At 38.0% G+C, this 26,847-nt stretch overlaps 1 protein-coding gene across 1 annotated transcript in view; it reads right to left on the bottom strand.

Moving 5' to 3' along the window:
* SLC9B2 (solute carrier family 9 member B2) overlaps positions 1–26,847 on the bottom strand; it is a 58,049-nt gene that overhangs the window by 11,536 nt on the left and 19,666 nt on the right. Inside the window, exons 5-9 of the mRNA XM_044224379.1 lie at positions 18,188–18,330; positions 17,242–17,369; positions 15,639–15,814; positions 7,407–7,513; positions 2,788–2,937 (exon numbers count right to left, since the gene is read on the bottom strand). Coding sequence (XP_044080314.1) covers positions 2,788–2,937; positions 7,407–7,513; positions 15,639–15,814; positions 17,242–17,369; positions 18,188–18,330 — 704 coding nt within the window. The remainder of the gene's footprint in view (positions 1–2,787; positions 2,938–7,406; positions 7,514–15,638; positions 15,815–17,241; positions 17,370–18,187; positions 18,331–26,847) is intronic.

Below are 26,847 nucleotides of genomic sequence, written 5' to 3'. Positions count from 1 at the left end.
GGATATGCTATGTGGAGAACTCAAAAGATTCCATCCCCAAATTGCTAGAACTCATATAGGAATTCAGCAAAGTGGCCAGATATAAAAATGAACACATAGAAATCTGTTGTATTTCTATACACTAACAACGAGACAGAAGAAAGATAAATTAAGGAGTCAATCCCATTTACAATTGTACCAAAAACCATAAGATACCTAGGAATAAACCTAACCAAAAAGTCAAAGGATCTGTACTCTGAATACTGCAGGCCATTTATGAAAGAAATTGAGTAAGACACAAAGAAATGGAAAAACGTTCCATGTTCATGGATTGGAAGAACAAATATTGTTAAAATGTCTATGCTACCTAGAATAGTCTATACATTCAATGCAATCCCTATCAAAATACCATCAGCTTTTTTCATAGAGCTGGAACAAATAATCCTAAAATTTGTATGGGACCAGAAAAGACCAAATGAATGCTGAAAAAGAAAACTAAAGCTGGTGTCATCACAATTCTGGGCTTCAAGCTCTATTACAAAGCTGTAGTTGTCAAAACAGTATGGTATTGGCACAAAAACAGACACATGGATCAATAGAACAGAATAAGGAACCCAGAAATGGACCCTCAACTGTATGGTCAACTAATCTTCAACAAAGCAGGAAAGAATATCCAATGGAAAAAAGACAGTCTCTTCAAAAAATGGTGTTGGGAAAACTGGACAGCCACATGCAGAAGAATAAAAGTGGACTATTTTCTTACACCACATACAAAAATAGACTAAAAAATGGATGAATGACCTAAATGTGAGACAGGAATCCATCAAAATCCTAGAGGATAACAGGCCTGTGACCTCAGTCATTGAAACTTCTTGCTAGACATGTCTCCAGAGGCTCAGGAAACAAAGGCAATGACCTATTGGGACTTCATCAAGTTGAAAAGCTTCTGCACAGCAAAGGAAATAGTTGACAAAACCGAAAGACAACTGACAGAATGGGAAAAGATATTTGCAAATGGCATATCAGATAAAGGGTTAGTATCTAAAATCTATAAAGAATTTACCAAACTCACCACCCAAAGAACAAATAATCCAATCAAGAAATGGGCAAAAGACATGAAGAGACATTTCTCCAAAGAAGACATACGCATGGCCAACAGACAGCTGAAAAAATGCTCCATAACACTCAGCATCAGGGAAATACTAATCAAAACCACAATGAGATACCACACACAGTGATCAGAATGGCTAAAATTAACAAATTAGGAAAACACAGATGTCAGTCTGTCTCTCACTGACAGATGTCAGAGAGGATGTGGAGAAAGGGGAACCCTCTTACACTGTTGGTGGGAATGCAACAGTGCAGCCACTCTGGAAAACAGTGTGGAAGTTCCTCAAAAAGTTGAAAATAGAGCTACCGTATGATCCAGCAATTGCATTATGAGGTATTTAACACAAAGATACAAATGTAGTGATCTGAAGAGGCAACTGCACCTCAATGTTTATAGCGGCAATGTCCACAATAGCTAAACTAAGGAAAGAGCTCAGATGTCCACCAACAGATGACTGGATAAAAAAGATGTGGTATATATATATATATATATATATATATATATATATGTAAATGTATATATGTGTATATGTATATATACATACATATATAATGTATATATACATACATATATATTATAATATAATAATATTACACAGCCATCAAAAAGAATGAAATCTTGCCATCAGCAATGACATGGGTGGAACTAGAAGGTATTATGCTAAGTGAACTAGGGCAATTAGAAAAAGACAATTAGCATATGACCCTACTCATATGTGGAATTTAAGAAAGAAAACAGAAGATCATAGGGGAAGGAAAGGAAAAATAAAACAAGACAAATCAAAAGGGAGACAAACCATAAGAGACTCTTAAGTATAGGGAACAAACTGAGGGTTGCTGGAGGAGAGGAGCTGGGAGAATGGGGTAAGTGGGTGATGGACATTAAGGAGGACACGTGATATAATGTGCACTGACTATTATATAACACTGATGAGTCACTGAACACTACCTCTGAAACTAATAATATGATAAATGTTAATTAACTGAGTTTAAATGAAAAAATAAATTTAAAGAAAAAACAGATCATAGTCACACACTGTTGGTGAGAATATAAATTGGTGCAGTCTTCAGGGTAAACTGATATTATTAAAAGTATCAATGTGCATTTTCTTTCATAGAGGAATTGTGTTCCTAGAAATTTATCCTGTAGATAAAGTATATTATATTTTGTTGATTTTCCCCCAATTTCCATTTCTGAAATTAGTATGTCATATCATAGTTTAAAAACAGCATTGTTTTTCATTTTTGGTGGCATGTAAAATTCTTGGTGGCATGGTAAAATAATGGTGCTTTTTATACCTGATGATGTCTTAGAGTTTATAAAATATGGCAGGATATATAAAATATGGTAGGATATTTTATTGAAACAGTTTTTATCTTAGCAGAAAACCAGAAACAATCCAAATATCTGTTAATATGAGACTGGTTAATTATAATACAGCATACAATATAATACTCTGTAGCCCTTACAAAGAATAAGGAAGGCAGCATGGAAATATGACCATGATGTATTTTAAGTAAAGATATCAAATTATAGATTTGTATATAAGGGGGAAGAGGACACATGTGTTTACACATGCACAGAAAATAGCTCTTATGATTAAATAATTTATTAACTTGATATGAAGAAAGTATCTGGAAAGAAAAACTTTATCTGATCAGAAGTAACTTAAATGAGTAGAAGAACTTAAAATTCACCTTTTCGCTGGCCCATCTCAAGCCTGCAAGGAAGGACATGACCAATGTGCACAGTCCTCCTGACCCAGGGAAACCAAAATACACGCTGCTGAACACAGCTAGCACAGACAGCCCCAAAACAAGGAATGCTCTCTTCCATACAAGTTTGTCCTTGAGGAGAGAAAAGAGGTTGATTAGATCAATTATTTCATATAGCTGATTTTTTAATGATTGATTTTTCCATATTCAGGACTTAGTGGGAAATAAAAATGTCTGCCCGTGCCCATAAATGCACACCGTAACATTTGCTGTCCTTTCCTTAATGAAGGTAGAGTTGGCACATGTATAGATGCCGGTTCCTCTTTCAGGAACGCTAGTTACCTTCCTCTGCAGTTATAATTTCAGAGGGCTGAATGCAACAGCAGAAAAAAGTGCATGGGCTTTGGAGCCTGACAGACCAGAGTTAGAATTCCAGCTCTTTTACACCCCTAGCGTATGGAGGGTTCCCATTACCTAGCTTCTTCAGGCTTTGTTTCCTCCTCCCTGAAAGCAGTTATGTTACAGGGTTTTTTTTTTTTTTTTTAACTTATTTATTTATTTAAAAATTTTTATAAACATATAATATATTTTTCTCCCCAGGGGTACAGGTCTGTGAATCACCAGGTTTACACACTTCACAGCACTCACCATAGCACATACCCTCCCCAATGTCCATAACCCCAAACAACCCTCAGTTTTGTGAGATTAAGAGTCACTCATGGTTTGTCTCCCTCTCAATCCCATCTTGTTTCATTTATTCTTCTCCTACCTCCTTAACCCCCCATGTTGCATCTCCACTTCCTCATATCAGGGAGATCATATGATAGTTGTCTTTCTCTGATTGTTACAGGGTTTTTGTGAAGGTTATAGATGTGATATCTCTATTATTTTTAGTCTCTTGACTCTTCATTGTGATGCTCTCCTGGTTTTTCTTTGTAAACCCTTCAAAATCGACAAGCTTTAAGCAGCTATAGATTGAGAGTAGTTTTTGTTGTTGTTAAAGGTCTAAGAAATGTGCACCTCTCTTCCTTTACTTTTCTCTCATCAGCCATTTAAACTTCTCATCACCTTTTTTAAATTTTAAAATTATTTTTAATTTTTTTGAGTGTAGTTGACACACAATTAGTTTCAGGTGTACAACACAGTAATTCACTTCTCTCTATGGTGTGCTATGCTTACAAGCATAGCTATCAGCTGTCACCATACAATGCTACTGCAGTATCACTGACTATATTCCCTGTGCCATGCCTCTTATTCCCATGACTTATTCCATTTCTGAAGGCAGGTAACTTCCGCTTCCCTTCACTCTTTTTTCCCATTTCCCCTTCCCCCACCCCTCTGGCAACCAACAGTTTGTTCTCTCCATTTATAGTTCTGATTCTGATTTTTGTTTATTCATTTATTTTGCTTTTAGATTCCATGTATGAGTGAAATCATAGGCTATTTGTCTTTCTCAGTCTGGCTGATTTCAGTTAGCATAATACCCTCTATAGCCATCCATGTAGTTGCAAATGGCAAGATCTCAACCTTTTTTATGGCTGCTCAACATTCCATTGAATACATACCACACCTTCCTTTTCCATTCATCTGTCAATGGACACTTATGTTGCTTCCATATCTTGGCTATTGTAAATAATGCTGTGGTAACACAGGGGTGCATAGTCTTTTCAAATTAGTGTTTTCTTTGAGTTAATATCCAGTAGTAGAATTACTGGGTCATCAGGTATTCCTATTTTTAATTTTTTGAGGAGCCTCCATAATGTTTTCCATAGTGGCTGTACCAATTTACATTGCCAACAACAGTGCTCAAGGGTTTCTTTTTCTCTGTAGCCTTGTCAACACTTGTTATTTCTTGTCTTTTTTATTTTAGCCATTCTGACACGTGTAAGGTAATGTTTTATTGTGGTTTTGATGAGCATTTCCCTGATGATAAGTAATGATGAGCATCTTTTCATGTGTCTGTTGTCCATCTGTATGTCTTCTTTGGGAAAATATCTATTCAGGTACTCTGCCCATTTTTAATTGGATTATTTGTGTTCTTTTGGTGATGAGTTGTAAAAGTTCTTTTTTTTTTTGAATTGTATAAGTTCTTTATATTTTTTGGATACTAAGCCCCATTGGCTATATCATTTGCAAATATCTTCTCTCATTCAGTAGTTTGTCTTTTAGTTTTGTTGATGGTTTCCTTCATTATGCAGAAGCCTTTTATTTTGAGGCTGTTCCAATAGCTTATTTTTGCTTTTGTTTCCCTTGCCTTAGGAAACATATCTAGAAAAATGTTGTCATGGTCCAAGCTTCTTGATCACTTTAGAAGGCCAGCGGGTCTTTAGAAGTACTTGATTTGGAGGCATGCAGGCTCTGGTAGTGAACTACCAGAGTTCATTCCCAGCTCTGTTGCTTTCCAGCTATGTGAACTTTTTCAGCTTCTTCCTGAATCTCAATTTCCTCGTCAGCAAAAAGATCATATTAATAGTACTTGCTTCATGGGTCTTATGTGGTTTACAGTAGATTGCATAGATTTATATGCTTGCAATGGATCAATGCTTTCCAAAAGAACAGTCAGTGATGATGGAAATTTCTATATATGCACCATTGGAATGTTCTCTATCTGCTATAGCCAGATGTAGCTAGCTAGTAGCTGCCATATTGAATGGAATGGCACTTTACTGTACTTACCTCTCATTTTATATAGAGTAAACAACAAAATGTAAGTCATTATTATTCTCTTTATTTTGTTGTATAATTAGAAAATCCCATGATTTTCTTTCATGCATTCATAAAATCTTTTACAATTTTAGTTGGAATTTTTTGGAGCATAGCAAAAATTCAAATCAGCATACCTTCTGATAATGGAAATATTAATGTTCTTCACGTTCTACTTTAGTAAAATTTCTAATTCCATTCAAAATGTCCTAAAATCTCAAAATAATGCCATTTCTTATAGGAAACAAACAAGATTTTTATACATTTATCTATTCCAAGAGACTTAAGAGGGTAAAAGAAAACAAAACAAAAAGAACTCTGTAATATTAAGAAGTCATTGTGTATAACAAAGCACTTTGATCTCCTTGGTAAGAAAATTGGATGATACTATAATGAGATGTTAAGGTTTAGGTATTTGATGGTATTAGAATCTGGGGTATGCTAATACTAAAAAACGGGGCCCAAAAGTCATTTTATATTTTGATTACTTGAACATTATAATAGTAAAATAAAAAATAAAAACAAGGGGCGCCTGGGTGGCTCAGAGGGTTAAAGCCTCTGCCTTCGGCTCAGGTCATGATCCCAGGGTCCTGGGATCGAGCCCCGCATATGGCTCTCTGCTCAGTGGGAAGCCTGCTTCCTCCTCTCTCTCTCTCTCTGCCTGCCTCTCTTCCTACTTGTGATCTCTGTCTGTCAAATAAATAAATAAAATATTTAAAAAAAAATAAATAAAAACAACAAAAACAGCTTACATATTTGGAAATTGGTGTTATTTATTCTTCAGTGAAATTTAAAGTTTACCGAATATAAATTAGAGGAAAAAATTTTAGGGTTGTATTAAAATCTTTTACAGTTAATGCTTAACAATACAGGTTCAAGCTGCAATGGGTCCACTTACATGCAGATTTTTTTTTTATAAGTACAGTACTGTAAGTGTATTTTCTCTTCCTTATGATTTTCTTTTCTTTTTTTTTTTTTAAAGATTTTATTTATTTATTTGACAGACAGAGATCACAAGTAGGCAGAGAGGCAGGTAGAGAGAGAGTGGGGGAGACAGGCTCCCTGTAGAGCAGAGGGCCGGATACGGGGCTCAATCCCAGGACCCTGGGATCATGACCTGAGCCGAAGGCAGAGGCTTTAACCCACTGAGCCACCCAGGTACCCCTCTTCCTTATGGTTTTCTTAATAACATTTTCTTTTCTCTAGCTTACTTTATTGTAAGAACACAATGTATAATACATACAACATGCAAAATGTGTGTTAATCAACTGTTTATGTTATCAGAAAGGCTTCCTGTCAACAGTGAGCTATTAGTAGTTAAATTTTGGGGGACTCAAAGGTTATACATGGATTTTTGACCATATAGGGGGTCTGTGCCCCTAATCCCTACATTGTTCAAGGGTCAAATGTGTATCTAGCCCTCTTTATAAATCTCATGGGTGGCACTGATTTGGCAATAAGCAGTTTTAGAATGGGGAGCCATTTCTTTTTTCTTTTTAAAATTTTTTAATAAACATATAAAGTATTTTTATCCCCAGGGGTACAGGTCGGTGAATCGCCAGGTTTACATACTTCACAGCACTCACCATAGCACATACCCTCCCCAATGTCCATAACCCCCCCCAAGCTCCCCGCAACCCTCGGTTTGTTTTGTGAGATTAAGAGTCATTTATGGTTTGTCTCCTTCCCGATCCCATCTTGTTTAATTTATTCTGTTCCTACCCCCCAAACCCTCCATGTTGCATCTCCACTTCCTCATATCAGGGAGATCTTATGATAGTTGTCTTTTGGGGAGCCATTTCTAAATTATATTTTTCACATTGGCTTTCAGGGGACTATTCCAGAATGTTTTCCAATAACATTTTAAAGACTACTTTCCCATAGATTGTTTATTTTACCTGGTCACTGCTTGGAAAGTACTGAATAAAAAATCCAAGAAGAGAACCAGCTGCCACACCAATGACCACTTCTAAGATTCCTCTGAGAACGTTAAAAACTGTGGAACCTTAAAAACATATAAAAAGAAAAACTTTAGACAGAACTCTAAATCCATAAATACGTAGACTTTAATCATCAACATAAAGCACCCAATTACATAGAAGGAAAATTATATAGATATTTCCTGTTCTCCACATTCTTAAGTATATGTGACTTAAAATGTTTAATAAAATGGACCTATATTATATGAAAGTTATGCATATTATTGCAGATAAATTTCAATACAGGCAAAAGATATGATTTCTGTACTTTTTTGTTTATCCACTTCAATAAAAATTTACTTAAAGGCCTAAGAAAATATAAAAGATAAAACTGATGAGTCAGAGCTAATTTGTTTTACTATACAATAGGCAAAGTATAGGTGAGAAGACATATCCTCTTTTCAAATTGCCATTTAAGAGCCTAATTTTTTTTTTACTAATAATATATTGATTTTAGTAGCTCTGATATATAATAGAATATAGTATCTTAAAAATCTGGCAATTAAAATAAAAAATCTTTTTCTTTTTTAGTTTTATTTATTTATTTATTTGTAATTCCTACACCCAATGTGGGGCTTGAACTCACAACCCCAAGATCAGGAGTCACATGCCCTTCCAAATTAGCCAGCCAGGAGCCCCAAGAATCTTTTCTTACTATAGTGAGTGTAGAGGATTTATTCTTTCACAAAAGTTATTTTTTTTCTTTTAAAAGATTTTCTTTATTTATTTGAGATAGAGAGAAAGAAAGAGTAGAGTATGAGCAGAGAATAGGGGGAGATGGGGAGGGAGAAGCAGGCTCTCTGCTGAGCAGGGAGCCCAATGCAGGGCTCCATCCAAGGCACCTGAGATCATGACCTGAGCCAAAGGCAGTTGCTTAACTGTCTGACCATCCAGTTCTCCCTCAAAAGTTATTTCTAGAAGTCTGAAAACAAATTATTTTTTAAATTGCTTCCAGAAGAGTCTTTATTTATTGCATAGCCTCTTTAAGTATCATAATGTGACTCATTGATAATAATACAATAATACTAAGGGACTTTAAAACCCCAGTTACATCAACCAGATCACTGAAGCAGAAAATCAACAAGGAAACAATGGCTTTGAATGGCACACTGCATTAGATGGACTTAACAGATACATTCAGAACATTTCATTCTAAAGCAGAATGTACAATCTTTTCAAGTGCACATGGGACATCCTTCAGGTCACAAATCAGTGCACATGGGATAGTCTTCAGGCCTCAAAAAGTACAAAAAGGCTAAGATAATGCCGTGCATATTTTCTGACCACAACACTATGAAATTTGAAGTCAACCACAAGAAAAAATTTGGAAAGACAACAAATACATGGAGGTTATAGAACACTCTATGAGGGGCACCTCGGTGGCTCAGTCATTTAAGGGTTTGACTCTTGATTTCAGCTCAGATCATGATCTCAGTGTTGTGAAACTGAGTGCTGTACTGGGCTCCACACTCCGGGTGTAGTCTGCTTGAGATTCTTTCTCTCCCTTTGCCCCTTCCCCTGCTCACTCTCTCTATAAATCAATAAATCAAATCTTAGGGGAAAAAAAGAACATCCTACTAAGGAATGGATGAATCAACCAGGAAAATTAAAGAAAAAATTAAAAAATACACGGAAACAAATGATAATGAAAACAGGACACTCCAAAACCTTTGGGATACAGCAAAAGCAGTCATAAAGGGAAGTAGATAGCAATACAGGCCTACCTAGAAAAGCAAGAAAAATCTCAAATATACAATCTAACCTTATAACTAAAGGAGCTAGAAAAAGAACAACAAATGAAGCCTAAAGCCAGAAGAAGGGAAATAATATAGATTAAAGCAGAAATAAATGATATAGAAACAAACAAACAAAAAACCCCAGTAGAACAGATCAACGAAACCAGGAGCTTGTTTTTTTGAAAAAATTAATAAAACAGATAAACTCCTAACCATACTTATTGAAAAAAAAAAAAGGAGAAAAGGCCCAAATTTAAAAACCACAAATGGGGATGCCTGGATGGCTCAGTTGGTTAAGCAGCTGCCTTTGGTTCAGGTCATGATCCCAGTGTCATGGGATCAAGTCCCACATCGGGCTCCTTGCTTGGCAGGGAGCCTGCTTCTCCCTCTGACTCTGCCTGCCACTCTGTCTGCCTGTGCTCGCTCTCGCTCTCTCTCTCTCTCTGACAAATAAATAAATAAAATCTTTAAAAAAAAAATCTTAAAAAAAAAAACCACAAATGAGAGAAGGGAGATCACAACCAACATCATAGAAACACAAGTAATTGTAAAAGAATATTATGAAAAATTATATGCCAACAAATTGGGCAATCTGGAAGAAATGGACAAATTCCTAGAGACATATAAACTACCGAAACCAAAACAGGAAGAAAGAGAAAACTTGAACAGATCAATAACCAGAAAAGAAATTGAATCAGGAATCAAAAATCTCCCAACTGGGGGTATAGCTCAGTGGTAGAGCATTTGACTGCAAAAATCTCCCAACAAACAAGAATCCAGGGCCAGAGGCCTTTCTAGGGGAAATCTATCAAACATTTAGAGAAGACTTAATATGTATTCTACTCAAATTGTTCCAAAAAGTAGAAATGGAAAGAATACTTCCAGACTCATGATATGAGACCAACATTACCTTGACCTCCAAACCAGACAAAGACCACACTAGAAAAGAGACTTATAGGTTCGTATCACTGATGAACATGGATGCAAAAATTCTCAAAAAGATACTAGCAAAGGGAACCCTATAGTACAGTAAAATAATAATTCACCACAATTAAGTGGGATTTATTCCTGGGTTGTAAAGGTGGTTCAATATTCACAAATCAATCAACATGATACACCATGTTAAGAAAAGAAAGGATAAAAACCATATGATCCTCTCAATAGATGCAGAAAAAAATCTGACAAAGTGCAGCATCCATTCTTGACAAAAATCCTCAACAAAATAGAGATAGAGGGAATATACCTCAATATCATAAAGGCAATATACAAAAGATCCACCACAAATATCATTCTCAATGGGGAAAACTGAGAGCTTTTCCTTTACAGTCAGGAACAATCCAGGGGTGTCCACTCTCACCACTCATATTTAGCATAGTCCTTGCCTTAGCAATCAAAAAGCAAAAAGAAGTAAAATGTATCCAAATCAGTAAGTACGAACTTAAACTTTCACTATTTGCAGACAACATGATGCTCTTTGTAGAAAAACCAAAAGATCACCAAAAAATTGTTAGAAGTGATACACAAATTCAGAAAGTTGCAGGATACAAAATCAGCATACAGAAATCTGTTGCATTTCTACACACCAATAATGAAGCAGCAAAAGAGAAATCAAGGAATAAATCCCATTTACAATTGCACCAAAACCCATTAAGATGCTTAGGAATAAGCCTAAACAAAGAGGGAAAAGATCTGTACTTTGAAAATTATATAACACTTATGAAAGAAATGAAAGAAAACTCAAAGATATGGAAAAACATTCCAAGCTCATGGATTGGAAGAACAAATACTGTTAAAATGTATATACTACCCAAAGCAATCTACATATTTAATGCAATATCTATGACAATACAACCACCATTTTTCACAGAGCTAGAACAATTCTACAATTTGTATGGAACCACTAAAGACCCTGAATAGCCAAAGCAATCTTGAAAAAGAAAAGCAAAGCTCAAGGCATTACAATTCTGGACTTCAATCTCTATTACAAAACTATAATCACCAAGACAGTATGGCCCTGGCACAAAAACAGACACTTAGATCAATGGAACAGAACAGAGAACTCAGAAATGGACCCCAAACTCTATGGTCAACTAATCTTCGACAAAGCAGGAAAGAATACTCAGTGGAAAAAAAGTCTCTTCAACAAATGATGTTGGGAAAACTTGACCACTTTCTTAGACCATACACAAAAATAAACTTAAAATGGTAAAAGACCTAAATGTGAGACAGGAAACCATCAGAATCCTAGAAGAGAACATAGGCAGCAACCTCTTAGACCCTGGCCATAGCAACTTCTTACCAAATATGTCTTCTGAGGCAAGGGAAACAAAAGCTAAAATGAACTATTGGGACTTCATCAAAATAAAAACCTTCTGCACAGTGAAGGAAATAATCAACTAAACTAAAAGTCACCCTTCAAGAATGGGAGACAATATTAGCAAATGACATATCTGATAAAGAGTTAATACCAAAATTGATAAAGAACTTATAAAACTTAGCACCCCCCCCGCCAGTAATCCAGTTGAGAAATGGGCAGAAGACATGAATAGACACTTCTCTAAAGAAGTGAGTGACTAATAGATAGCTAAGAGACACATGGAAAGATTCTCAATGTCACTGATTGTCAGGAAATTATAAATCAAAACTACAATGAGATATCTATCGCCTCACATCTGTCAGAATGGCTAAAATTAACAATACATGGAACAACAGGTGTTGGCAAGGATGTAGGGAAAGGGGAACCCTCTTACACTCTTGATGGGAATGCAAACTAGTGCAGCCACTCTGGAGAACAGTATTAGACATTCCTCAAAAAGTTAAAAATATAACTACCCTATGATCTAGCAATTGCACTCCTGAGTGTTTACCCAAAGGATACAAAAGTAATGTTTGGAAGGGATACATGCACCCCTATGTTTACAGCAGTGTTATCATTAATAACTAAATTATAGAAGGAGCCCAAATGTCCACTGACTGATGAATGGATAAAGAAGAGGTGGTAAAATAATGCAATATTACTCAGCCACGAAAAAGAATGAAATCTTGCTATTTGCAATGACATGGATGGAGCTTGAGAGTTTTATGCTAAGCTAGATAGTCAGAGACAAATACCATATGATTTTACTCATGCATGGAATAAGAAATTAAACAGAGGAACATAGGGATAAAAATGAGAGAGAGGGATAAAAAAAAAGAAACAGAGTTTTAACTAGAGAGAACAAGCAGGGTTTCTGGAGTGAAAGTGGATGAGGGATGGGCTAAATGGGTCATGGGTGTTATGGAGGGCATGTGTTCTCATGGGCACTGGGCATTGTATGTAAGTGATGAATCCCTAAATTCTACTCCTGAAGCTAAAATTACACTTTATACTAACAGGGATTAAAAAAACTTGACATAAAAAAATCAAACTAACAAAAGCCCCAAAAAACAATTAAACAAGGAATATATAGGTAAGTAGAGCCTCTATTTTCTTCCATAGCAAACAGAATTTAGAATAATTTTAAAAACCTGTTAGCACATTGTATAGAAAATTATAATAAGTTGCTCAAACACATAAGGACCTTTCTCCCACACTGTTCTAAGAAAAAAAATGTACTAACTAGTTATGTGGTTTCTCAATATGGTAGTTTAGGGTAACAGAACATGCCATCCCAAGGTAGTCCACTTTCACATAAGGATTATTTTGAGCAGAAGGCAACTGAGAAGAAACAGAATTAAGAAAAGATGTCCATCTTTCCTATTTACCTAAAAGAAGGACATACCTTTTTAAAGTGTCCTTCTCCCCTCTACCAGGAAGGACAGAAGTTAACTGCTGAGACAACTTCAGGCTCTTATCAGCCTAAAGATGGTATCAGAGGAATCTGTGTAACAAACTTTGCTAAAAGCAGCCCTCGCTACCAGTAGTGTCCCAATTTGCCTTTCCACAATTTGCTGCCTTCAACAGCTAAGTTCTTGTCCTTTACCTTGCACTTTTCTACAAAATTATTGTTCTTTGCTCAGATGCCATAGAGATAAGCTCCCAAAGTCTAACCACCTCTTTGAGTTAGTCATCACTGAGTACTCCCCTCTGTAAGCTTGGTGCAAGGCTGGCAAACTGCTTTTTTCTTGTTAATTTGTATTTGTCTGATTTACAGGGCCCCAGCCAATGGACCTAAGGTGGGTAGAGGGGCAACCGTTTTTCCTTCCTGATAGTTTCAATCATCTCTTTTATTTAAAAAAGTAGTTACCTCAGTAGTAATTTTATTTTGATAGAGCAGCTCTTTGTTAGGTGATGGTGACTGTCAGAAGCATCTAGCTGTGATATGTCTCAAGCAATTACAGTAAATAATTTACTATAAATGTGTAGAAATTAACTAATTAGTTTTAGTCTCTGGTATGTAAAGTTGCTTAAGAAAGAAAAAAAGACTTCTTGGACCCACCTCTAAATTTCTGATTCAGTAAGCCTGGCAGGGCTTGTGATCCACCTTTTAAAAGGTTCCAGGTAGTTCCCACCCAAAATGTCTAAGCACTATATTTAGTGGAGCAGGGCAGAGAGAACATAGCATTGTTGACTAGGAAAATTCTTAAACTATCCATAGCCCATACTCCCCAGATTATGAAAACCCCAGTAAGCCTTCCCTTACCTCCCCAATTTCTCTTCTTTCCAACTCCTATGGTTCTAATGCAAACTCTGATGCCTGGTTTCCATTCCCAAAGGCTCTGATTTAATTGGTCTGAGGTGATGCCCACAGATGAGTATTTTTAAAAGCTCCCCAGGTAATTCTAGTGTGCAACTGAGGTTGAGAACACTGTTTCAAAGATGCAAACAAACAGAAAGTTTAACTCAGACACTGAGAGTAGAAAAGTGGTTGTCAGGGGTTAGGGGGTAGGGGAAAAGGGGAGAGGCTGGTAAAAGGGTACAAACTTTCACAATAAGATGAATGAGGTCTGAGGATCTAATGTTTAACATGGTAACTGTTAACTATATTGGATAAATGAAATTGGCTAAGAAAGTAGAGCTTAAATGTTCTCAACAACAACAACAACAAAAGGTAAATATGTGAGGTAATGCAATTGTTATTTAATTCAACAAGAGGATCATTTCACAATGTATACATGTATCCTAGGCATCACACCACATGCTTTAAATGTCTTACAATTTGTCACATATACCTCAATAAAGCTGGGAAAGAGAAAACAATAAAGTAACAAAATAACAAAATAACAAAATAAATAAAGAAGCATACCAGGAGATCAGTGAGAACATGTTTGGACACATACAGTAGAATGAAAATAAAGACAAGAGTATAGATTTGATTTAATAGGTAATAGGAAATCCTCATTGGTTCTTGTACCACAAAGTAACACTATGAGGACTATATTTTGGTAAGATTAATTTAGTGATTGGATGTCTAAAGGCAACGTTAGGGCAGTGGGAAGAAGTGAGGTTCTAGGTAATCAGCATAAATTGTAATTGGGAAGATGGGGGTAGAGAAACTGAGAACATATGACCTTTCAAGAAAGTGTTTCCCATAATTCCCATAATTCTTGGAAACTAAACTTATGCCACAATTATATTTTGCCAATAATATTGAATTGCAGATCTTATCTCCCAATCTCGGACACGGATTAAAAAGAAATTTGTGCTGTGTTAAAAGAGAGTAAAAGTGTTGATAATAGTGTGGGACAAACAGTACCTTGCGCCCTTCTCTTATTACTATTTAGCACAAAATATATCCATATCGGACACTTGTGAGTACTAATAAGATACACATTAAAATCATTGTGGTTATTGCCCATAAATTGTTAAAGAGAGGAGAGCAGAAACTATTCCTATTTTATTTTATTTTTTTTAAAGATTTTATTTATTTATTTGACAGACAGAGATCACAAGTAGGCAGAGAGGCAGGCAGAGAGAGAGGAGGAAGCAGGCTCCCTGAGCAGAGAGCCCGATGCGGGGCTCAATCCCAGGACCCTGGGATCATGACCTGAGCCGAAGGCAGAGGCTTAACCCACTGAGTCATCCAGGCGCCCCAACTATACCTATTTTAGAAGAATGCTGCTCTTTCTGCTTGGATGGCTTGCAGGTCATTTGTGCTCTTTGAAAAACCTACTCATCTATGTGTGAAGTCTGCAATATTTCACTTTCCCAGAAGGTTCATTGCAAAAGCCATTCAAATCCTTCCTTAAACCTGGCTACTCTGGATCGCCCACTAATGCCCTTATCAGACCACTTGGAGAGTCCATGTCCAGAGGTTGAAGGGAATAAAATAGAAAGCTACTGGCCCCTCTTTGGGTATAGAACTAACTCTTGGAGTTGCTTTTTCTATTTCAGTCTGCCTTATTCAACTATCAAGCAAATATGCCTAGCTTGTCATATCATAATTTATGTCTTTACAGCATAAGAGAACAGCTCATTGCGAACTGACCAGTTTACCTGTGGAAAAGGCCATGCCCAAGCATGTGTTGAAGCCAGTGATAGCCAGAATGTCATCGAAGCTGCCAGCAGCCATGAGTAAGGTCGGGATGCCTTTTTCAACCCCATAGCCTCCTTCCTGCAAAAGGAGCATTGAGGGTACCACGACAGCTGGAGATACAGCACCTAAAACAAAACTAAGTAGGCAGCACTTTAAACAGTTGATAGCACTTTACTCATTGTTATTACTGTTGTGGAAATTCTAGTAAACTCTACCGTTTTAGAAGTTACACTTTAAACAACTACAAATGGCAGCAAAGCACAAAGCCAGAAACACACAAACACACACACACACACACATGCACACTCACTCACACACACACAAATTCTATAGAGTCCTTTTTCCAAGTGTGGCCACAAACAAGTTGTACTGGAACTACTTAGGTTGCTGGGTAATACATAATTATGGGTGGTAAGGAAGCCCTCATGGGGTTAAGTTTCAAGAATCTGCCTTTAAAAGTAAACACACACATTCATGGTATGACGATTGAAAAACACAGTTGTGGACTTTTTAAATTAGAACTGACTGATGTTAGACCTTCTGTCGGGACTTGGTACGTAATACAGACAATGGATTAGAGAAAGCCATAATGGCAGTGCTGGCTACAGCAACCCCAGCAAGAGCTGTTAACAGCAGAAAATGTTATACAGTGGTTACTGGGTGCCGAACACTATTTTAAGTCCTTTACATATATCAACTAATTTAATCCAACAATCTTATCTTCATTCTGCAAATTAGGAGATTGAGATGTGGAGGGATTCATGACCTTGCCAAAGGTCACGTACTGGAAAGTCACAGGGCTGGGATTGGAATCCAGGCAGTACAGCTTCACAGTCTCCACCATAAAAAAGTAAGAATTTCTTGCCTACTTATTAGTACTAAATTCTTACTAAGTATTTTCACATTTATATACTTCTCATGGCTGTTGACCTTGTTGACTTGAAGAACTGTCAGTGGAAGGAAGAGACAGCAGAACCACCTAATCATAATTGTCTGGTGTCAGAAGGAGAAAAACAGCATTAGGGGTTGATTACTGTTGACGTTTTTATTATCTTTTGCACAGACTTTGAGGTTGAAAGGTGGCATTTCTCTTACCAGCATGGCATCAGGTGTCGGTAAAAGACCATTACTTTTTCAATAGTTTAAATCATAATCGTTGTGAAAGTTAGAGATACTCTTTTTTCTTTTTTAAATGTTTAGGGTTTTTTTTTTGTTTTTTAAAGATTCTACTTATTTATTTGGCAGAGACAGACACAGCGAGAGAGGGAACACAGGAAGGGGGAGGGAAAGAGAGAGAAGCAGGCTCCCTGGCTCTATCCCAGGACCCTGGGATCATGACCTGAGCCAAAGGCAGATGCTTAATGACTGAGCCACCCAGGCGTCCAGTTGGAGATATTCTATATACAGTATATTTTGAAGTTATAATATTTAGATGATGCTAGAATATCTGTGTTGTAATTTCTGACATCCTTAAGAAAATTTGTTATGGATTCTCTTGTATGGAATCAGAGAAAGCCCTCAACATCCCTGCATTATTTTCATATGACAAAGAAAAACCATTACCCCAGTATAAATCCCCATTGCCATGGTAAACCCATTAGGAAGTGGGCAAGAAGAGCAGACGTGCACGCCTCCACCAGGCAAGGACCCATGGATAATCTTACACAAACACCCTTCAACTTCTTCAGGGCCTGAAATATACAAATAGAGATGCTAAAATAATCCTATAAAGACAGGAAGAGATTTTTTTCTTCAGTACTCAGACCATGTCTGGGTTATCATAAATTTTCTAGGTAATGAGTTTTATTTAACAAACATTTCAGTGTTCTAAGTGTTTTCAGTCCTCATAGCAAACTTATGATATAGATAATATTATTATCCCCATTATTTTTAGACATCTTCATCTAAAAATGCACCAGTTAAAGTCAGTTGCCCAAGGTCATGAAATTGGTGAGTTATGCAGCTAGGTTTGAACTCAGGCAGGATGTTCTAGAGTCTGTGCTCAGTAATACCCAAACTAGCTGATTGAATACTCTGAATTAACTTGTTAAATAAAGAGGCCAGAGTGAAAATCTTCATCTGTAAGAACATTCATTCCCTCATTCAAAGACATGCATTAGGAATCGCATTAAAATAAGCATGCTTGAGACTCATCATATGTACCACACAGCTTCTTGAGCTACTATAGTTAGCCCTAAATACTAGCATATGGCTTTGCACACCAAAAATGTAGTATTTTCTCTCATGACCGTTATTTACAAGGATGACCTAGATCTCTGTCAGAGAAAAGGGGAGCCTTTATTCTTAGTGCTGTCCCCAGACAGTAATTCCACAATGCTCCAAGAAAAAAATATGGGACCTCTTCTGGGAATAGTCGCCCTGAATGAAATAAACTCCATTCTCTTCTTGAGACTGTCACACATAGTGTCTAAAGCTCAGTGATTCCCAAGAACTGCAGTACTGGAAGAACACAATTCGTGGCCAACAACTAGAAATTTATACTTCATACCTTTGAATCAAGTCCAAGGCCAGCACGGACCAATATGACAGACAGGGCTATGCTTCTCAAAGCAGAAGACCACTTGTGCTTGATCTGTATGTTATCACTGATGACAGGGATATTCCTGAGAAGAAACCCAGCAAGCAGCATGCCTAGGATGAAGAAGCCAACAACTCTTAAGTTAGTATACAAATACAGAAAATATTTTTGGCACTTTATTTTTGGGTTCATGTCTCTTTAATATTCTTTTTTAAAAGTTTTTATTTAAATTCTAATTAGTTAACATACAGTGTAATATTAGCTTCAGGTGTACAGTATAGTGATTCAGCACTTCCATACATCACCTGGTACTCTTTACAAGTGCCCTCCTTAATCCCCATCACCTATTTAACCCACCACCACCCCCCCCCCTCTGGTAACCATCAGTTTGCTCTCTATAGTTAAGAGTCTGTTTTCCTCCATAAGAGACTCTTAAAAAAAAAAAAAAAAAAGATTTTACTTATTTATTTGACAGAGAGAGTGAGAGAGAGACAGAGCACAAGCAGGGGGAGTGGGAAAGGGAGAAGCAAGCTCCCCACTGAGCAGCGAGCCCAATGTGGGGCTTGATCCCAGAGCTCTGGGATCATGACCTGAGCTGAAGGCAGACACTTAACTGACTTAGCCATTCAGGCACCCCAGGAGACTCCTAATCAAAGGAAACAAACTGAGGGCTTTCTGAAGGGGAGAGAGATGAGGGATGGGGTAATTGTGTGATGGGCATTAAGGAGGGAATGCGATGTAATAAGCACTGGATGTTATATAAGACTGATGAATTACAGACCTGTCCTCTGAAACCAATAATAAACCAATAATAAATTATATGTTAATTAATTGAATGTAAAATTGTAAAAAAGAGTCTGTTTTCTGATTTGTCTCCCCCTCCATGTTCAACTGTTTTGTTTCTTAAATTCCACATTTGAGTGAAACATATGATATTTGTCTTTTTCTCACTTATTTCACTTAGCATAATACTCTCTAGCTCTATCCATGTCCTTGTAAATGGCAAGATTTCATTCTTTTTTATGGCTCAATAATATCCTATTTTGTATATATATATATATATATATATATATCTCGCACATCTTCCTTATGCATTCATCAGTTGATGGATGTTTGGGGCTATTTCCGTAATTTGGCTATTATTGATAATGCTGCTATAAACATTGGGATGCATGTGTCCCTTTGAATTACTATTTTTGGATTCTTCGGGTAAATACCTAGGAGTGTAATTTCTGGGTTGCAGGGCAGTTCTATTTTTAGCTTTTTGAGGCACCTTCATACTGTTATCCAGAGTGGCTGCCCCAGTTTACATTTCCAGCAACAGCGCAAGAGGGTTCCCCTTTCTCTACGTCCTTACCAACACTTGTTTTTCTTTTGTTGTCTGTTTTAGCCATTCTGCCAGGTATTTCCTATCACTTCAGGTGTGAAAAAGACTACCTTATAATCCCAGGAACCACATCATTTATGCTTAGTCCCTAGATGAAATAGGTCAAACTTTTGATAAAAAATTACAATAATATGTTAAATTAGAGGAGCTAAAAAAAAAAGGCTTTAATGTGCAGATAAAAATGATTAGAATCAGGGACAACTGGGTGGCTCAGTCAGTTAAGCATCTGGCTCTTGGTTTCAGCTCAGGTCATGGTCTCAGGGTTGTGGGATAGAGCCCCATGTCGGTCACTCTCAGTTGGAGTCAGCTTAAAGATTCTCTTCCTCTGCCCCTACCCTCCACTCTCTACTTCTAAGATGAATAAATAAATCCTTAAAAAATGATTAGAATCACTAATGTTCCTAAATTATTGAACCTGCAAGGGAGAAATAGGATGCAGTATTTGGATAGAAATGTGGTCAAATTCTAAACAGAATATTTTAATACAATACCCAATTCAGTTACCCTTTTGTGTGCAAATAACAAGCAGCTCCTGAAATTATTTGCTATGTTGGATTACCTGAATTGTCAACAAATACCTGTACGGGTTCTATTTTACCTTCTAGCCAGATAACTTGATACAAAATACATACCTTGTTTTGCAAAGGCCTATAGGTGAGTAATGATAAAATAGACATTGCTTTGTCATGTCAGCTGCTGACTCTTTTGTTCAGCCTTTCAACATTTACCTAATGCCTTCAGTATTTTAATTTTTTTTAACTTTTAAAAATATTTTATTTATTTATTTGAGAGAGAGAAAGAAAGCATGAGTGAGATGGAGGGGCAGAGGGAGAGGGAGAAGCAGACTCCCATTGAGTAGGGAGCCCAAAGTGGGGCTGAATCCCAGGACCCTGGGATCATGACATGAGTTGAGGGCAGAGGCTTCACTGACTGAGCTACCCAGGAGCCCTGCCTTCAGTATTTTAGACACCATAGTAGGTATTAGAAATATAATAATGAACAAAAACTTGGTATTTCAAGTCAACAAGCTTTCAGCCCCTGGGGAGCAAACAAATTGACAACCTCAGTGAAAGACTCCGCATATAGACACCCCCCCCCAGCCATTGATTAACTAACTGCTTCTTGGCTTTTCTGTAATCACTCGCCCTTCCCCTGTTAGACCCCTCCCCCAGTTAATTGTTTAACCACTCCCTTGCCTTTCTGTAACCACTTGGCTTTTAGGGGGTGATACTGGTCTCCTGTTTCAACAGGATACTTTATGCGCATAGTCACATAGGCAAGGGGGTCGCCTAGGTACGTGGGCCTAGTCACGTAGGCAGGATGTTTCTCTGCTGAGTAATAAGGTCCAACTCCCCCTCCTCACTCCCCCTCCCCACCTTTCTCTTCGCTCGCTGGGGTCCTTCAAAGCCAATCTACAAACACCGAGTATGCCTTACATTCAAACCAGCCAATAAGAACCTTGTAACTATGTTTTTGCTTCTGTACGTATGCTTTCGCTTCCCCAAACCCCATAAAAAGGCCCTGAACAAAGGGCTGGCGCGCGAGTCTTCCTAAGACTTGATCGCCCGCAGGTACCTGTGTCAACTCAATAAACCTCGTGCTGTTTGCATCTGATCAGTGGACTCGGCTTGGTTTTTGGGTCCGGGGGTCTCCTCCTGAGAAGGGGTCCATTCCGGGGTGCTTGGAGCCCCGGGGGATCTTTCATTTGGGGGCTCGTCCGGGATACGAGACCCCCCACCCAAGGACCACCGACCCACTGTCAGGAGGTAAGCTGGCCAGCACTCTATTCGTTGTGTCTGTTCGTTGCGTCTGTGGCTGCGTCTGAACCTGTTACTTGTGAATTTGCGCATGCGTTTGGTTTGGGGTTCGATCGGATCCATTTGTATTTGGCGAGGGCCAGAAGGAGCTGACGGGCTCGGACTTCTCCCTCGCAGCCCTGGAAGACGTTCCAGAGGCGTTTGTAGTCCCGCCGGACGGGACATTTGAGTATTTGCGCATGCGTTTGGTTTGGGGTTCGATCGGATCCATTTGTATTTGGCGGGGGCCAGAAGGAGCTGACGGGCTCGGACTTCTCCCTCGCAGCCCTGGAAGACGTTCCAGAGGCGTTTGTAGTCCTCCCGGGCGGGACATTTGGGCCCCGGTGCAGCGGGGCATTTGGAGCTCAGCCTGTATCAGAGAGATACGTGGCCTTGGTTGGAGAGGGGGAATCCGGACCCCCAGGATCTCCGCTTGAGTTTTTGCTTTCGGTTTTGTACCGAAATCGCGCAGCGTCCTTCTTGTTAACTGTTTTGTGTGTCTTACTTATTGTCCTTGGTGTTTTCTTTGACTCTAAAATGGGGCAAACACTTACCACCCCCTTAAGTCTCACTTTAGGTCACTGGAGAGATTCTGAGTTTCTCCTAATAGATGTGGGGGTTTCTCCCTCACTCACTTCCCATGTTAATGGCTATAACTGGAACCAACGGGTTGGTCTAACTCGAGACAGAGACCATAAGGAATATTCCCAAGCAGCTGCCGAAACTCTCTTTGTTTCGGGGAAGTTTCCCTGTGTTCTCTGGCCCGACTTGGACTGCTTAACCCCTCCCCCCTTGCTGATGGGAAAGCATGGCATCTGCTCCTCTGTTGGGGCTTATGAGCTCTAAAACCGGGAATCTTTTCTCTGCCTCCTGGCAGCACTTTGTTTCTTCTGTTTCCCCCTTATCGTATTTCTGTACCAATGTGCGTGCAGCCTGCATGACTAGCCTCTCAATCATGCACCATGGCTCCTTCTCTCTTCACTGTCAAGGAGCAAGAAGAGCAGCCCCTGGACCTAACGCACCCCCACTCCAGATCTTCCCATGCATGTCTCAGGTAAACATTCAAAGTGGAGTGGGCCCAGGTGAAATGTAAATCACTATTGGAACTAAGTTAAGTTTGTTGGTTTAATTAAGATAAGATGTGTCTTTGAAGTTACAGCAGTAAATGTGAAGCTTTTATTCTATCAAAGTTTATTGAAGGTCAAATAAGCTTGTGTTATTTATTAAAATTTGTTAGCAAAGAAATGACTAAACTAAGTTCTAATGGGTAATTGCTGAAGTAGCTTTCAAAGTCTTTGGTAACCTGAAAGTTTAAAGTTTTGGTTGGATGACAAATGGAATTAAATTATGGACATCTAGGTCTTAAAGGATAAAATGCTAAGTCGTTAATTACTGGATGTAGGTTTGTGCTTTTGATTTCTCAACTGCAAAGAAGCTAAGAGTATTTAAATCTGTTGGTAAACGTGTTTTGCACCTAACTGTTTCATAAATTTGACATCTTAAGATTTCTGTTCTAACAGTTCGCAATTGGTTAATACTTAGTCTTAACTAGAGATTAAGGAGTTTCTAAGACCATCAAATTCTGCTTAGTGTAACTAAAACTGATAAAAATAAGGAAAACTCTATAAAAAAGTAGGTGATATGTAAAAAAAGATTTAAGGAATGGGAATACATTTTGTTGAAGGTTAGGGAAGGTAATTTTGTCCTCAATAAAATGGTTGTTTGAAAGAAAATGGCTTGGGACAAAACCTGAATGCAAAGGAAAGATGTAAAAGGTTTGTGAAGGGAAATCTTCAGAAAAGGAATTTTAGATATGGTCAGGACAGACTAAAAAAAAGAAAAACAGCCTCCAAGGTGATTTAATACTCTCCTGACCTGCCTCCACATAGATTATACTTCCAAGTATAAGGGCCATTTGGCCTTGAGAGATTAAGAAAGCAGCCCAACCTTGAGAGACTGCGAAAACACCCGGTTGCCATCCTCCATTGCCTGTAACCATAGAAATTCACTCTAATCTGTAAAGAGTAAAAAGGGAGATTGATCACCTCCCATTAGCCAGAGATACCCAAAAGGGAGGGTATCCAACCTGTTTGAATCTGAAGAGTGCCTGACTGTGTAAATCTGTCTGTACGGCTTCACTGCTTCGGCTACGGAGTCTGAGTGGGCTACACCCTGAGTCTCGCAGGGCGTCATATGGCAGAACGGTCATCTACTCCACGGAGTAGCCTGGTCTAGGGTTTATTCGGACAGGCCTTAGCTAAAACGCTCCTAAGTTCCTGTGGGGAATGCGAGCAGGACAGCAGGGGAAAGATCCCCCTCCCTTGTCTGCGACATCATTCATGATGGGAGAAAAACCCAGAAAACTCCTATCTTAAGACTGCACACTTAAAAATAAAATTAAAAAGGGAAAAGACACTGGTAAAAAAAAAAAAAAAAAAAAAAAAAAAAGCTGATTTTCTTTGTTTAAAAGGACAAAGTTTTCTTAGATTAATTGATCAAATAAGAGAATGTAAATGGTTTTCTCTTTGCCAGCCCAGAAAACCCAGTCTCTATGTTTTGTTTTATCACGTGTTTAACATCCCTAATTATATTTAGGCATGTGCTTTAAAACTTTCTAAGATTTTAGCAATTGTTGACAAGATTTAAACCAATGATAAACCTTGGGTTACATTTGGGAAAATGCTATAATTATTCTAGAGATTCTATACATTTCCTAAAGTTTTAAATGTTTTAAAAGATCATCGCTTGATATTATAATTACAGAAATGTTATGTGTCACAGAAGTAACCTGATTTCCTTGTCAGCTAAATTGTAAACTCTTGTCTCATCAGCTCTAACCATATCCATTCCGAGTTTTGTCATTTGTAATTGTTTTAATTCTCTTGTAAAATGAGTTTTATCTTAAAGGAGATTCATATAAAGGACTTCCAGGACAAATACAGATATTTGATATACTTGAAAATCCTAAAACTGAAATGGGTAAGAATTTCCAAAACTAACTAAAGGTGCATTCACCAGAATTAGTAACATGGAACTAAATGAACTAAAAGATTATAATGTTGTGTCTCTTATTTTAGACATTGCTGGTTCTCTCTAATGTTTGCTCTTCCAGACTAGGGATACTTTTTCTTAAGTTATCTGTAACTCACAGAGATGTAAAAGTGCTCAAGGCATTCAACTTTTCTCTCTATCTAAACCCTCTGAAACCAAAAGGTCTCAATAAGTATTCTTTCTTCCATGGCAATCAGTCATTTGCATAAGTTCAATAAGAATCTGTTCTCTTTGTAACAGGACAGCATTGGAAACTGGTTATTTTACCAAGGCTTTGACTGGAATGTCATAGTTGAAAAAGACATGCATAGACTCAGATATGACCAGACAGCTTTAAGGAACTAAGGTTGACTTTATGAAACCTGGAGCCATAAAGCCCCTTGGGACTATTGGCCTGATACCTTGTTTACAGAGTTCCCAGCAGCCTCACCAGGTGAGTAAAGAATGTCACTCCTTGGTAGGTGCAGAATCTCATGAAGAGGCATATGCCCAAATCGACAGGTATTGCAGGCATGCCTGATGGCAAGTATGTGGCTTGGCTTCTGGCCTGGAGAGGCTACTAGAAGTTCAACCTAGAGATTCCTTATAAGAAGTTCCAGCAAAGCAGATTCTAAAAGATCTATATGATCACACTCAACTGTTCTTGCTGAGCTTATGTAAATAATGGGCCAAGTTTGTTAAAACTGGACTTGTTTCACAAGTGACTTAGTCCTGATTTGGCTATCTCTGTAAATGAGGGTTATCTTAGAGAGAAAAATTATATTTTAATAACACACCTTTATGGATATTAAATTCTAGATTCGATTGTCTTTAAATGTTTGTTTACCTAAGCTAAACAATTTGAGGTAAACTTCAGAGAAGTTACACAATAGCTTCTTTAATCAATCTTATTATCTTGTGGGTATATTAACAAGACCCCACGGCACATGATTAAACAACTGGAAAATGGGATTGATTCCCCTATAATTGTATAACTTAACTAACACCTTGTTTGTGGCTGGGATAATGAAATTGCCTAAAGGCCAGCCTATTGCACTCCATAGGATTAACTATGGACTTACAGAAATAATGGATGACCCCACTTTCTTTATAATTAGATCGGATGATGCATGGGGGCCTCCCCTTATCTCTTGACAAGTTTTCTCACTTGCCAGCGATCCTCTGTAATCAGGATATTGTTAAGGCTGGACCACTAAAAGGTCTTCTTATTGGTTTCATCCCTTAGTCATATTTATCCTAGAGGCCACCTCTGTTGAGGTGCAATTGCAAACAGATGCTTTAGCGAAACCTAAAACAGCCCCTAACTAATGAGTTCACATCAGGTCCAGATTTTTCTTAGAATTCAAAGGCCACCAAAAAATGATAAAGGCCGACTAATTAAATATTGGGCTATACTTACAGATATGCCAAATGAATGACAGTTTACTGATGACAATAGTTTTCATAGGAAAAAAAAAAAGAATAAGAAAAGCTAGGTATACTGTAGTGCTCACTAGCACTTTCCAATTGCCAAAGCCTAAGAATTAATATTTATACTGACTCCAAATATGCCTTCCTGGTACTACATGCCCATGGAGCAATTTGGAAAAAAAGGGGATTGCTGTCAAGCCATAACTCCCCAATCAAATATGGGCCTAAGTTACAAAACCCTCCTTAACTTACTAAGGATGGTGTATATCAAATCTGGGATGCATATCTGTGGCTTACACCCACGATTGGACGGCTCAGTCAGAAGGCAGTTTTATGCTGGGAACAAAGAAATCATACGAGTGATACTTGGGCAAAGAACGCACGATATCTAGGATGGCTATCACTAGAAATGTGTTCCCAAGTAACAGTACTCCAGGCTATTAACTGGACAAGACGACCTGGCATTAGATGGCCAGCTCCAAACAGAACCCACTGGATATATGAAACAAACCTGTGGCCCTGGCTTCCTCCAGGGTGGATAGGTCGCTGTACCTTAGGATTTGCCTGGATTCATGGGCGCATTACTAAAACCATTACAACTCCAGCTAGTCTCCCCAACTTAAAACAAAGATGGATGCGATCTATTTTTTAAATGGTATAATCACTTAGCATCCATTTTTGTTCCATCTTTGTGACTAGAGGATGTCATGTGGCATATATGTAATTATCAAGACAGAATGTTGTATGTACATCCCAGACTATCACAAAAGTGTCACAGGATTAATAAAGGATATGAATGCCCAGATTAAAGCTCTACAAGATCCTTCTCTCTCTCTCAGCAATTGGTTAGCTTACTGGTTTGGAGGAGGACTGTAGCCAAATCTCCTTTTTGGGCTTCTCATTCTTATTGCCTTATTAGCCTTAATATGTTGCTTTGTTCGCTGTTTCTCTACTTGGTGCCGAGACTCCATCGCTGCAATGACTTC

Source organism: Neovison vison, chromosome 11 (assembly GCF_020171115.1).
Source record: "Neovison vison isolate M4711 chromosome 11, ASM_NN_V1, whole genome shotgun sequence".
Taxonomy (NCBI): Eukaryota; Metazoa; Chordata; class Mammalia; order Carnivora; family Mustelidae; genus Neogale; species Neogale vison.
This window is presented reverse-complemented; position numbering and strand designations above follow the sequence as displayed.